Source organism: Balaenoptera borealis, assembly GCF_965194805.1.
Source record: "Balaenoptera borealis genome assembly, chromosome: 10".
Classification (NCBI taxonomy): Eukaryota; Metazoa; Chordata; class Mammalia; order Artiodactyla; family Balaenopteridae; genus Balaenoptera; species Balaenoptera borealis.
Genome location: NC_138874.1, coordinates 87,029,151 through 87,044,157, shown reverse-complemented (window position 1 = coordinate 87,044,157; position 15,007 = coordinate 87,029,151). Strand labels below are relative to the sequence as shown.

The window sequence follows — 15,007 nt, the reverse complement described above, 5'->3', positions numbered from 1 at the left end:
GCTACAGACATTGATGAAGACTCTTCCTCTATAGGGCAACAGCTAAAACCAAATCACAACCTTAAAGGATGATTACTATTTTATTTTATTTTTTTCTGTCACTGATCAAGATAGCATTAAATCAAAAAAAAAAAAAGATAGCATTAAATCAGGTAGTTGAGTTCTCCTTGGGCACTGATGAAATCTTATCACACTCAGAAATGCTGACCAGCATACCAAGTCTGGTCACTGACCCATTGGTCACTTTCCAGATCTCACTAGGTCACACAGTATTTATTGACCTCACATTGCCAATCAGTCAGCAAGCCTAGACAGTTGATTAGGGGATTCCTTTACAATTTGGAGCTAAAGAATAATCACCCCGTCCTGACTTTTAAAATCTACCTACTTTGTCTATGGCCATACCACCCTGAACACACCCAATCTTGTCTAAAATCTACTTAATCAAAAGCAAATGAGGGAATTCCCTGGTGGAGGGCCGGGGTTCAATCCCTGGTTGGGGAACTAATATTCCACAAGCCTAGTGGTGCAGCCAAAAAAGACAAGAAAAGTTAAAGAGAACAAATACATTTTCCCCTCCAAGTTCTAAAAAAGAAAAGAAATCAAAGCAGACTGAACCTGTTAGGCACCCAAAGGTTTGATGGGAAAATATGGACTCATGGAGTCTCAGGTTTAAAAGGGACCCCAGAGGTCATATAATCTAACATCCAATCCAATGTTTAAAGATACCCCCCCCCAACCATGCACCACACACAAGGCCCACTTTCCACTTGGACACCTCCTGTGATGAATTCCCAAGCCTGTCTGGTCCAGTCAGGGAGAGACAGCCCTGGAGGGATGAAGATGCGGTCCATTTCTTGTGGCTTCCTAAGTCTCTCTTGGTGGCGACACAGTGCAAGTTTTTAAATATTAAAAAAAGGGGAAACAGAGTTGTTCTGTGCAACTTCAAGGATAGAGTTAAGAAGTGAGGTCATTCGAATGGCTTCTTCTCTAGAATAAACATCTCCAGGTGCTTCAGCCATACCACACAGTTTTTGATTCACTCAACAAATATTACACGAGTGTCCTGTTTGACACTCACTGTGCTAGATATATAATAAGGAACAAAATATAGTCTTCAACCTTAAAGTGCCTAATGACTAGTGGGGAGTCACATAATAAATCAGAACACAAACAGGTAAATACAAATTACCAAACATGGTAACTGCTGTGAAGGAACATGGCAGATGCAGTGATAAGGAATCAGTATGGGGTAAGGGAACAACTTAAGCAGTCAGGGAAGGTCTCTCTGAGACGGTGACATTCAATTTGAATCCTGGGGAATTAGCAGGAACATTTGTCACTTTGTAGATGACCCAACAGCACTGGAGATGCTGGACACAAACATTAGGAGCTCAGAGGCAATTTGATCTATCTGACTTCAGGATGGATGTCTCCTGATGGTCTCCTCATAGTCAACTGTCTCCTTGCTCATCCCCTCACCCAGGCCCCTTCTTTTCCTCTACTTTTTACTAGGGCAGAAGACAGGGAGCATTCATGATTTATTCACCCTTTTGCCTAACCCACACACACTGGAGACCATCCTTGATTCCTCCTCTTCCTTCAACCTCTACACAAAAAAATTGATCTCTAAATCCTATTCATTCTCTCTTTTAAGTGTCTCTCAAATATTTTTGCCCCTCTCTATTTACATGGCTACAGCTCAGACCCTGGTCATCTCTTGCTTGTCCTAGAACAAAAGCCTCTAAGTAGTCTCCTGAATCCCTAATTCCATGGGGTCCTCTCAACCTCCACCAGAGAATTGTTCTGAAATACCTTTGCTTAAATATTTTCATGGCTCTACATCACCAACAAGAAGAACTGCAAACTACCGAGCCTGCGTACAAGGTCCTTCAATGGCTAGCCGCTAAATGGCTGTGTAAATTTGGACAACTCACTCTTTTCTCCTTATCTAGATCATGCAGGACTGAACCAAAAGATCTGTTAGGTTCCCGCCAAAGCAAATACTCAACACTCTGGCAGAAACACAAGTCCTGGGAGCCCAGGGCCCAGTGATGAAGCAAGTCTCTCCTAACCTTCCCTGGCTTTAGAACTTTGCCTCTTCCAATCTCCTTGATGCTCAGAAGTGTTCCCTTTCTTGACCTCAGACACCTGCTCTCTTCCCTGAAACCCCCCAAATAGTCTTGATATCAGTACATTTGTACTTAATCTCGCTTGGAACACAGAAACCTGGCCCAGTCAGGTCTTCTAAGCCTTTGCTACTCAAAGTGTAATTCCTAGCCTGGCAGCAACAGCATCACCTGGGAGCTTGTTAGAAATGCAAAATCTCTGCTCCACCCTAGAACTACTGGATCAGAATTTGCATTTTAAGAAGAACTCCAGAGGATTTGAATGTATATTACATTTGAGAAACCCTGCTATAAACCACCAACTCTGTCCTTATTGATTCTCCTGAACTGAAAGACAAATCTGTTGAAGTTCCAGAATCTCTAAAATTCATCCTATTGTTTCACCAGACCAATACGGCCTTGCCTAATCTCTCTGCTCTTACACTCAATCCCTGGAAAAGGTCCTTTTGGCAAAACCATCATCATCACCTGCATTTAGTACCCCCTTTGCCACTCCCTGCCCCCCCCAACTCATGTCCCAGGAGCATTTCCAGCTACTTTCCCTGAGCCTTGGGGTCCCTGCACAGCTGCAAGCCTGGGGCCTCAGAAACCAACCCTGACAGTTCCTCCTGAACCCATGGCATCTTCAAGGACCTTGGAGGCCCCAGTGCTTGGAGACCTTAGCCCACCAGACCTCCTGAGCCCAGGAAGCCTATCAAGTGCTCCCTGGAGGTCTGTGCAGATTTGATCCACCCAAGGCTTCTGAAACAGCCCCACCTGTTTCAGCTGGATGCTGGAATTATGTCCTCTTCCCAGTTCCGGAAGCAAATCGCTTCCCAAACCCTTTAAGCCAAGCTGGAGAGTGTGTTGACCTTGGTGATGCTGACCTTCAGAGAGCAGAGGATAGAAAGGGCCAGCGCCCCCCAGAGGTCAGGAAAAGAGTAACCACAGTCCCTCTAGTGGAGTGTGTAAGGACAAAGCTTGAATTATACAAAGAATGGAGGCCTGGACCTCCTACAGATGCAGGTCAGGCCAGTGTGCAGCCTGTTGTTTTCACTTCAGACCTCACAACCCTACTTGGTCTCTGAGGAGGGAACATTGCTGGCAGGGAGCTCACGGCCCACTGAGCAAACTGTATTACTGCTGCGCAGCTGGCATTGTTGTGGGAAGGGAAGATATCCAAAACACATTGGGTGTGTACTCTGTCCTGGGCATTATGCTAAGCTCTTTACAGACATTAGCTCATTTAATCTCCCATTAGCACCTTATATAGAAATGACTATCTCGGTTTCACAAATAAGGAAAATGTGTTTCAGGAACATTACGTAACCTGTCCAAGGTTACTGCAGCCACTAAAAAGAAGACCCACCCCAGGCTTCCATTCCATTGTTCCTCCCTGTGGCCCAAGCTGGGATGGCTACACTTTTCTGGGGCATTTATTATTTACTATTCTGAAAGCCCCAGAGCCTCTGACATTGACACCTGCTTCTTGAACGTTCAGAGTTGAGCAGCCTCCGCTATCTTTGAGTCTAAGGTCCAGCTGGAGAGGGAGGGTGGGGAGGGGAGATCAGTCGTGGTGCCCCCAGAGTCTTCTGGGGTCACTGCAGAAGCCCCACTGGTCACTCTGCAAGCCCCTGAGAGGTTTGAACAAGGCCTCTCTCCTTGTACCCTAGGGCCCTGACATCCAGGGGCTGTGGTCATGTCCCCAGGAGGTCCACCTTCTCCTCCCACAGCTGATAACATTCGGGGAAGAGATGGAGCAATGATAAAGCAGGGAGACCTCAGGGCAAAGAAAGATACTTAGACAGGGATTGCTGGGTAAATGCCCACCACAGAAGCACAGACTATGCATAACAACCCTGTGTCTACAAAAGAGTGAAATATAACCTGCTTTTACCCCTTTCCTGGTGTCCTTAGTGAAGCCAGCATTCATTTGATTTTTTGTCTCCCTGGTTACCCTCTAACTGGTGGTACCAGCAAAGCTGAGCATAGGGAGAGCTGTATTCAACACCAGTGCTGCCTCATGGAACTAAGACTAGAAGAATGAAACTTGGACTCAAAGGTATTTTAAAACCTAGAAAGTCCTGAAGGATCACCCAATTCAAGCTTCTCATGTTAGGGATAACTGGAGACCAGAGAGGTACAGTGGCTGCCCCAGGTCATACAGCCAGCTGATGACTAAGCCAGGACTGTGTCCCCCATTTCTGCACACCCACACCCATCAACAGGGCCCTGTGAAGGATGAATGAACATACAGACAGTCGGAATTTCTAAGACGTTAAGTATTTAGACGCGAATCACCTCTCCTAGCCAGCCTGGATCTGGCTTTGGCCTCAGCTCCCCACGCTAAGTCACATCTCTCTCCTCTCGGGTGTACCCAGTGGGACTGTCAGCTCACTGCCTCCCCTGCAGCCTCTGTGGTTCTGCTTTCGGTTCCTTCCCTGTGTCTGTCCCACCAGCACAGCTAGACTACCCTCCTTCCTTCTTTGCTTCCTGCATCCTGCCGCAAGTCTTCCCACTGGTTTCCTGCATTCCACCACCAGCTCACAAAGAGGGGAAATGCCCAGGGCCCAGTGGCCGAGAGCACTGCTTCTAGAGTGGAATCAGGGCCACAGCGAGGCTGTGTGTTTGCACGCAGCTATGGAGTGCACCTCTCAATGCCCATGGCTGGGAGGCCACCAGGTCCGCCCAGGGTCTCTGGTGCTCCTGATGACCCCCAACCAAGAGACTGAATTCACACCCTCTCCTTCACCCTTTCCCTCAAGCTCTCAACACAGAGTCCTTTACTGTCCTTGCAGCCATCCCTTCCCATTCCCAAGACCCCCAGTCTGGTTCAGCCTCTGTCTCTTCACACCTGGGTTACTCAGACACCAGGCTCGTCAGCGCCCCCATCTCCAGCTTGTCACCAGAACCTGCAGTGCCCACTGAGGCCGGAGCATCCCCTTGGCTGGCAACAAATCGAGCTTTGTTTACCTGTCGGCGTAGTTCCCTGTGACTCTCCAGTGCAGCTCGGCCATTCTGTGCGCACCTGTGCCTTACGGATGCCTCCTTCCATCCACTGGCTAAGCCGTGCTTCTGGGACTGATACAAAAACCCCTGTGTTGGGGGAGGAAGGAGGACACCCTCCTTCATCGTCATTCTCCTGCCCAAACCCCACTTATCCTTTAAGGCCCAGTTCAGTCCCACCTTCGGCACACAGCCTTGTGTAACCTCTCAGCCCTCACTCAGTGCACCCTTCTCCAAACTCTCCCAGCACCTGGCATTATGATCAGGTCCTGGGACATTCACCAGGAAACTTTATACCACCCTGGATCATCCTTACTCTGATACATGATTGTTTCTCTAGACTCTAGGTCTTTTATTTCCATTGTAGAGGCTGGCTTGGTGAGAAGATCTTGGCCTTTGAGGTCCTTTAGGCCTGGGTTGGAATCCTGGCTTTGCCCCCTAAGCACTGAACCTAGAAAAGTTTTGTAACTTCTTCGAGCCTCAGATTCCTTACCTGGAGATAAGAATGTCTATCCTTCAGGTAACTGTGAGAATTACAGAGAAAGTAAATTAATAGTAATAACCATCATTCACTGGGCCCTTACTCTATGTAAGGTACTCTTCTAAGTACTTTCCATGTGCTATTTCATTTTCATTCTCTCAAAATCCTATGATACAGGTGCTAAAAATAATGTCCATTTTAGTGATGAGAAAACTGAGGCCCAGAGGTTAACAGGTTGCCTAAGGTCACACTGCTAGAAAATAACAGAATCAGGATTCTGAGCAAGGCAGCCCGACCCCAGGGCCCAAGCTCAAAATCCTGCATTTCTTGGCCTGGAGCAGATGCTGGGATGGAGCCATCCTGGCCATTCTCACATGTCGCATAGTGCCAGGTGCTATGCCCTCAGGCGTGGGAGGGCCACAGGAATCGCAAAGCCTGGGCCTGGCAAGGGAAGGATGTGTAGCATGGGATCATGACACAGTAAATAGAGGATAAACCCCAAACCAGGTACACAGCACAACAGAAGAGGCTTTCCCTGACAAGGAGGCCCAACCAGCAACTCAGCTCCTTGGCAGGGGCCTGCAATCCCACACCACCTGGCCCATATTCAACTTGAACTTACCCTCCTGAAAATTTTATTCACTACATTAGAGGCTTTCTTGGATCCACTCTTTGTAGTAGCCATACCGCATGGTTACCATTAGAGTGAAGTAGAATTGGTATCGTTATGAGGGTTTATTAAGATAACAGTGAATAACATTAACACAGCACTTAATGGGTGTCAGGCTTTGCAAAGCATTTCACATGTATTACATTATTTGACTCTCATAAAAACATGAGGCAGGCACTATTCTTATCCTTGTTTTACAGGCAAGGAAACTGAGCTTTAAACAATTAAAGCACTGGTCCATTGCCAAGCAGGTGGTAAAGAGCAGAGCCAGGATTTGAACCCAGGGAGCTTGGTTCTAAAACCACTACCCACACACTTTGGGAGGCTTCCTGAGATGCTGGAAAACCACCCACTACTTGGATCTAATACTTTGGATGGTTACGCTTTTCGGTCTGGGCAGTGGCTTGCTAGGTTGTGACTTTATGACTGTGACGCAGTGAGCTGCCTGTGGGGCCAGAAGATGGATGTGGCTGGGGGAGGGTGGGTGGCCAATCAAATAACCTCGACCACATGATGCTTTTCTCTCTTTTCTGCCTCGATGAGCCACAGTGCCTGGATTGGGCCATGCTTGTTTCTCCTTGGTTTTATCTGAATGCTCAGTGGAGGGCCAGGTGGTTCACCTGAGATTTCAGCTGCAGGAGCCAACACAGCCTGGCCTCCAATCCAGCCCCCATACTCACCAGCCATGTGCCTCAGACACATGTGCCTTAGCCCCAGTTTCCTCGATTGTAAAACAGAGATAATAATGGCACCTACCACATAGCACTGTTTTGAGGATAAATGAAGAAATACACTTATAACACTTCCCCTAGCACCCAGCGCATAGGAGGTATTCAATGATGGAATCTATTATTATTATCCTCATTGTCACCCATTCAACACATTTATCAGTTTATGCTTTTATTAGTGCAGGACTACAAATGCAAAATGCCATCCAGACCCAAAGATAAATTAAATAGGTCTTGCTTTTCAGTACAGAGAGACACAAACAACTTAGTCATAGCACAGGGCAGAATGAACACATGTCACAAGGGGCCAGCAGCATCTACGAGGGCTCAGAGGAAGAAGTTGATGGGTTATGACCAGAGGGACTGGGAAAGACCGTATGGAGGAGGGATGACAGGGATTTCCATGGAAGAAGGAGGATGGGCTGGGGTAGCAGCACGAGAAGAGCAGAGAACTATCAAAAGTGCAGGACGGAGGAACAAGCTGGTATTACTAGAAGTGAACAAGGAAGATCCGGCTGCAAGAGGAGCCGATGGAGGGCCAGCAGGTTCAGGCGTTTGAATGTGTTGATACAGAAGCTTGACTTTATTCCATAGGGAGCCACTGATGATTCTTGAGGAAAGGAACAGCATGACCCAAACTTTATTTTAAGAAAATAACCAGAAACGGTCGGAAGGATGAATTGAAGAGGAAAGATAATGGAGACAGGAAAACTAGTTAGACGATGGCTGCAACTGCTTTCACCAGTAGCTAATCAGAAAGTGGACCCTGCCTGACTGAGAAAAAGAGTGAACCAAAGCAGGGAAGTGTGTCTTATAAAAGCATTTTATAAGGGTTTCAACTGTAAATGATTGAAACAAAAACATCTTGCTGCCTTATGTTTTTACCTTCAGTTATCCCCAAACTTAAGGTATTAGAAATGTACTCCCCCACTGTTCCATTATTGGCATATTGGGAAGAGGACTTATTCACCTATTCTTCTAGAGTTTCTTGGCAAACCTAATGATCAGAATACACTATAATTTGGTATAAGACAACCCAGAGAATAATTTCACAAGAATTATTTTCTGTTAATGTCAAAGTTTGACTCACGTTTGACTTGTAGAATGAAGTCCCTTCTTAGAGCCTATCATGTTTTTCCCGAGAGAGGGTGCTGTTGATGCCATTGCTTAAAATCTGGCCACCCTGATCCAAAGACTTCCTCCTGGTCCCCCTCTTCAGCTCCATAATTCTTTTCCTTGTGCCTCTGTGGACTCCCCCTGGATCTGGAGTCACTGGTCTGCTGTGGCAGGGGATAGAAATAGCAAGAAAAGTTTCCACTGAGGTTCTGGGGGATTCAGGGACCATCCACCAGACCTTCTAGCCGTGGCTGCTCAGTGGGGTGGGAGGGAAGATGGGACTCTCTATGGTGCAGTCATCAGAGCCACTCTGCCATCTGAACCTGTGTCTCGTTGAGTGAATTGTATTTAGATTCTAAGGTCAGTATATGTGATGGGATTGATGCTAAGCTTCTCATACTCTAAACGTGTTTTGGAGGGAAAGGGGTCTAATAGTCTCCTTGACTGTCATAATCCAGACCTATTTTATTCTTCAAGATCATAAGCTACTTAAGACCTGTCACATCCATTTTTATACCCCTTGTGGAGCCTAAGACAGTGCCTGCACCCTGGAGCCCAAGGACAATGAGGCAGCATGGCGCTGGGGTTCAGAGCATGCACTTGGATGTCAATCAACCTCCAGGGCTCAACGCTTGGTTTTACCATTTACTATATGACCTGCGGCAAATGATTTATTTTCTCTAGTCCTCAGTTTCCTCATAAGATTTTTGAGAGAGCTAAGTGAGTACAAAGCTCTGATAATATTGCCTGGCATGTACTAAAGCACCAGAAAAAAATTTTTTATAAGAAAGTCAATATTTGAGCCAGAGAGAATCATAGAAGTTACTCCCTTTTAGAGATCTGGAATTTTATTTTATAGATCTGGAAAATTGAGGCCCAGAGATGTTAGATATTCTTGCCTACTCTCCAACTAGTTAGAAACAGATCCTGGATGAGAATTTAGGTCTATCTGACTCCCTGTCCAGTGCTCTTCCTATTACACCATCCACATATTGATTCAAAGAAATCCTTGGAAGCAGCACAGTATGGATTGCTACTCCCAGGTCCCAAAAATGTCCCTTGACAAAGACATATAAGGGTCAGATGCACCATTTCTCTGCCCCAGTGAGACTTTTCTTAATACGTTGAGAACTGACTTTATTTTATTTTATTATTTTTTTTAATTTTTTTTTTCTTATTAGTCAACCATTTTACACACATCAGTGTATACATGTCAATCCCAATCTCCTAATTCATCACATCACCACCCCCACCCCACTCCGCTTTCCCCCTTGGTGCCCATACATTTGTTCTCTACATCTGTGTCTCAATTTCTGCTCTGCAAACAGGTTCATCTGTACCATTTTCTAGGTTCCACATATATGTGTTAATATACGATACTTGTTTTTCTCTTTCTGACTTACTTCACTGTGTATGACAGTCTCTAGACACATCCACATCTCTACAAATGACCCAATTTCATTCCTTTTTATGGCTGAGTAATATTCCATTGTATATACGTACCACAACTTCTTTATCCATTCGTCTGTCATTGGCCATTTAGGTTGCTTCCATGACCTGGCTATTGTAAATAGTGCTGCAATGAACATTGGGGTGCATGTGTCTTTTTGAATTATGGTTTTCTCTGGGTATCTGCCCAGTAGTGGGATTGCTGGATCATATGGTAATTCTATTTTTAGTTTTTTAAGGAACCTCCATACTGTTCTCCATAGTGGCTGTATCAATTTATATTCCCACCAACAGTGCAAGAGGGTTCCCTTTTCTCCACACCCTCTCCAGCATTTGTTGTTTGTAGATTTTCTGATGATGCCCATTCTAACTGGTGTGAGGTGATACCTCATTGTAGTTTTGATTTGCATTTCTCTAATAATTAGTGATGTTGAGCAGCTTTTCATGTGCTTCTTGGCCATCTGGATGTCTTCTCTGGAGAAGTGTCTATTTAGGTCTTCTGCCCATTTTTGGATTGGGTTGTTTGTTTCTTTGATATTGAGCTGCATGAACTGTTTATATATTTTGGAGATTAATCCTTTGTCCGTTGATTCGTTTGCAAATATTTTCTCCCATTCTGAGGGTTGTCTTTTCGTCTTGTTTATGGTTTCCTTTGCTGTGCAAAAGCTTTGACGTTTCATTAGGTCCCATTTGTTTATTTTTGTTTTTATTTCCATTACTCAAGGAGGTGGATCAAAAAAGATCTTGCAGTGATTTATGTCAAAGAGTGTTCTTCCAATGTTTTCCTCTAAGAGTTTTATAGTTTCTGGTCTTACATTTAGGTCTCAAATCCATTTTGAGTTTATTTTTGTGTATGGTGTTAGGGAGTGTCCTAATTTCATTCTTTTACATGTAGCTGTCCAGTTTCCCCAGCACCACTTATTGAAGAGACTGTCTTTTCTCTATTGTATATCTTTGCCTCCTTTGTCATAGATTAGTTGATCATAGGTGCGTGGGTTTATCTCTGGGCTTTCTATCTTGTTCCATTGATCTATGTTTGTGTTTTTGTGCACGTAGATTAGTTGATCATAGGTGTGTGGGTTTATCTCTGGGCTTTCTATCTTGTTCCATTGATCTATGTTGCTGTTTTTGTGCCAGTACCATATTGTCTTCATTACTGTAGGTTTGTAGTATAGTCTGAAGTCAGGGAGTCTGATTCCTCCATCTCCTTTTTTTTCCTTCAAGACTGCTTTGGCTATTTGGGGTCTTTTATGTCTCCCTACAAATTTTAAGATGATTTGTTCTAGTTCCATAAAAAATGCCATTGGTAATTTGATAGGGATTGCATTGAATCTGTAGATTGCTTTGGGTAGTATAGTCATTTCCACAATATTGATTCTTCCAATCCAAGAACATGGTATATCTCTCCATCTGTTGGTATCATCTTTAATTTCTTTCTTCAGTGTCTTATAGTTTTCTGCATACAGGTCTTTTGTCTCTCTAGGTAGGTTTATTCCTAGGTATTTTATTCTTTCTGTTGCAATGGTAAATGGGAGTGTTTCCTTAATTTCTCTTTCAGATTTTTCATCATTAGTGTATAGGAATGCAAGAGATTTCTATGCATTAATTTTGTATCCTGCCACTTTACCAAATTCATTGATTAGCTCTAGTAGTTTTCTGGTGGCATCTTTAGCATTCTCTATGTATAGTATCATGTCATCTGCAAACAGTGACAGTTTTACTTCTTCTTTTCCAATTTGGATTCCTTTTATTTCTTTTTCTTCTCTGATTGCCATGGCTAGGACTTCCAAAGCTATGTTGAATAATAGTGGTGAGAGTGGACATCCATGTCTTGTTCCTGATCTTAGAGGAAATGCATTCAGTTTTTCACCATTGAGAATGATGTTTGCTGTGGGTTTGTCGTATATGGCCTTTATTATGTTGAGGTAGGTTCCCTCTGTGCCCACTTTCTGGAGAGTTTTTATCATAAATGGGTGTTGAATTTTGTCAAAAGCTTTTTCTGCATCTATTGAGATGGTCATATGGTTTTTATTCTTCAATTTGTTAATATGGTGTATCACATTGATTGATTTGCGTATATTGAAAAATCCTTGCATCCCTGGGATAAATCCCACTTGATCATGGTGTATGATCCTTTTAATGTGTTGTTGGATTCTGTTTGCTAGTATTTTGTTGAGGATTTTTGCATCTATATTCATCAGTGATATTGGTCTGTAATTTTCTTTTTTTGTAGTATCTTTGCCTGGTTTGGGTATCAGGGTGATGGTGGCCTCATAGAATGAGTTTGGGAGTGTTCCTTCCCCTGCAATTTTTTGGAAGAGTTTGAGAAGGATGGGTGTTAGCTCTTCTCTAAATGTTTGATAGAGTTCACCTGTGAAGCCATCTGGTCCTGGACTTTTGTTTGTTGGAAGATTTTTAATCACAGTTTCAATTTCATTACTTGTGATTGGTCTGTTCATATTTTCTATTTCTTCCTGGTTCAGTCTTGGAAGGTTATACCTTTCTAAGAATTTTTCCGTTTCTTCCAGGTTGTCCATTTTATTGGCATAGAGTTGCTTGTAGTAGTCTCTTAGTATGCTTTGTATTTCTGCAGTGTCTCTTGTAACTTCTCCTTTTTCATTTCTAATTTTATTGATTTGAGTCCTCTCCCTCTTTTTCTTGATGAGTCTGGCTAATGGCTTATCAATTTTGTTTATCTTCTCAAAGAACCAGCTTTTAGTTTTATTGATCTTTGCTATTGTTTTCTTTGTTTCTATTTCACTTATTTCTGCTCTGATATTTATGATTTCTTTCCTTCTGCTAACTTTGGGTTTTGTTTGTTCTTCTTTCTCTAGTTCCTTCAGGTGTAAGGTTAGATTGTTTATTTGAGATTTTTCTTGTTTCTTGAGGTAGGCTTGTATAGCTATAAACTTCCCTCTTAGAACTGCTTTTGCTGCATCCCATAGGTTTTGGATCGTCGTGTTTTCATTGTCATTTGTCTCTAGGTATTTTTTGATTTCTTCAGTGATCTCTTGCTTATTTAGTAACATACTGTTTAGCCTCCATGTGTTTATGTTTTTTACGTTTTTTTCCCTGTAATTCATTTCTAATCTCATAGTGTTGTGGTCAGAAAAGATGCTTGATATGATTTCAATTTTCTTATATTTACTGAGGCTTGATTTGTGACCCAAGATGTGACCTATCCTGGAGAACGTTCTGTGCACACTTGAGAAGAAAGTGTAATCTCCTGTTTTTGGATGGAATGTCCTATAAATATCAATTAAATCTATCTGGTCTATTGTGTCATTTAAAGCTTGTGTTTCCTTTTTAATTTTCTGTTTGTATGATCTGTCCATTGGTGTAAGTGAGGTGTTAAAGTCCCCCACTATTATTGTGTTACTGTCGATTTCCTCTTTTAGAGCTGTTAGTAGCCTTATGTATTGAGGTGCTCCTATGTTGGGTGCATAAATATTTATAATTGTTATGTCTTCTTCTTGGATTGATCCCTTGATCATTACATAGTGTCCTTCCTTTTCTCTTGTAACATTCTTTATTTTAAAGTCTATTTTATCTGATATGAGTATTGCTACTCAAGCTTTCTTTTGATTTCCATTTGCATGGAATATCTTTTTCCATCCCCTCACTTTCAGTATGTATGTGTCCTAAGTCTGAAGTGGGTCTCTTGTAGACAGCATACATATGGGTCTTGTTTTTGTATCCATTCAGCAAGCCTGTGTCTTTTGGTTGGAGCATTTAATCCATTCACATTTAAGGTAATTATCAATATGTATGTTCATATTACCATTTTCTTAATTTTGGGGGGTTTGTTTTTGTAGGTCCTTTTCTTCTCTTGTGTTTCCGACTTAGAGAAGTTCCTTTAGCATTTGTTGTAGAGCTGGTTTGGTGGTGCAGAATTCTCTTAGCTTTTGCTTGTCTGTAAAGCTTTTGATTTCTCCATTGAATCTGAATGAAATCCTTGCTGGATAGAGTAATCTTGGTTGTAGGTTCTTCCTTTTCATCACTTTAAATATATCATGCCACTCCCTTCTGGCTTGTAGAGTTTCTGCTGAGAAATCAGCTGTTAACCTTATGGGAGTTTATGTTATTTGTTGTTTTTCCCTTGTTGCTTTCAATAATTTTTCTTTGTCTTTAATTTTTGCCAATTTGATTACTATGTGTCTCAGCATGTGTCTCCTTGAGTTTATCCTGTATGGGACTCTCTGCGCTTCCTGGACTTGGGTGGCTATTTCCTTTCCCATGTTAGGGAAGTTTTTGACTATAATCTCTTCAAATGTTTTCTCGGGTCCCTTCTCTCTCTCTTCTCCTTCTGGGACCCCTATAATGCGAATGTTGTTGCGTTTAATGATGTCCCAGAGGTCTCTTAGGCTGTCTTCATTTCTTTTCATTTTTTTTTCTTTATTGTGTTCTGCAGCAGTGAATTCCACCATTCTGTCTTCCAGGTCACTTATCCGTCCTTCTGCCTCAGTTATTCTGCTATTGATTCCTTCTAGTGTATTTTTCATTTCAGTTATTGTATTGTTCATCTCTGTTTGTTTGTTCTTTAATTCTTCTAGATCTTTGTTAAACGTTTCTTGCATCTTCTCGATCTTTGCCTCCATTCTTTTTCCGAGGTCCTGGATCATCTTCACTATCATTATTCTGAATTCTTTTTCTGGAAGATTTCCTATCTCCATTTCATTTAGTTGTTTTTCTGGGGTTTTATCTTGTTCCTTCATCTGGTACATAGCCATCTGCCCTTTCATCTTGTCTATCTTTCTGTGAATGTGGTTTTTATTGAGAACTGACTTTAAAAAAACAAACAAAAAAACGATTTGAAAGGAATGAACATGAGATGATTGTAATAACCGTTCAAGGCCTAGTAGATGGGAGCAGGTGGCCCAAGGGCAGAGAAGGCAGGTTCGGGGTGCTTGTGGACAGGGTGGAGCTGGCCAGCTGAGATTTATGTTTGTGCATTCTGCTTCCCACATGCCATTTCAGAGAGGCCCGCTGACGAAGAGGAGCAGTGGTCAGATGACTTTGTAAGTATTTGTTCCTGGGACTAGAAGGGTATCATTTCCACCAGGGCCCCTGGGAGGCCTTTATAAAGACTTGTTTCTGAATGACACACTGGTGGCCAGCTGCCCATCATGGAGGGGAGATGGCTGGGTTGGAAGGGCCACCTATAGGCAGGGCAGCAATAACCTCACAACGGCTGACTTGAGCTAGCACCGTCATGTGCCAGGCTAGGAGCTTCATACTTATTCCCTCATGTAGTCCTCATGACAGCCCTATGAGTAGGCATTCTTATCCCCATTTTCTGCTGGTATTCAGAGTGCTCACCAGCACAGCCAAAACAGATGTTAAAATACTTGAATAGGGGCTTCCCTGGTGGCGCAGTGGTTGAGAATCTGCCTGCCAATGCAGGGAACACGGGTTCGAGCCCTGGTCTGGGAAGATCCCACATGCCACG

At 43.1% G+C, this 15,007-nt stretch overlaps 1 protein-coding gene across 3 annotated transcripts in view; it reads left to right on the top strand.

The window, feature by feature from the left end:
- Window positions 1-15,007, top strand: part of BLNK (B cell linker) — an 83,842-nt gene that overhangs the window by 29,189 nt on the left and 39,646 nt on the right. For 2 of the 3 annotated variants that reach the window (XM_082406545.1, XM_082406546.1), the window contains exon 4: window positions 14,536-14,576. The exons of the other annotated variant lie outside the window; for it this stretch is intronic. In XM_082406545.1, the coding sequence (XP_082262671.1) occupies window positions 14,536-14,576 (41 nt within the window). The remainder of the gene's footprint in view (window positions 1-14,535; window positions 14,577-15,007) is intronic. 3 annotated transcript variants of the gene reach the window in all.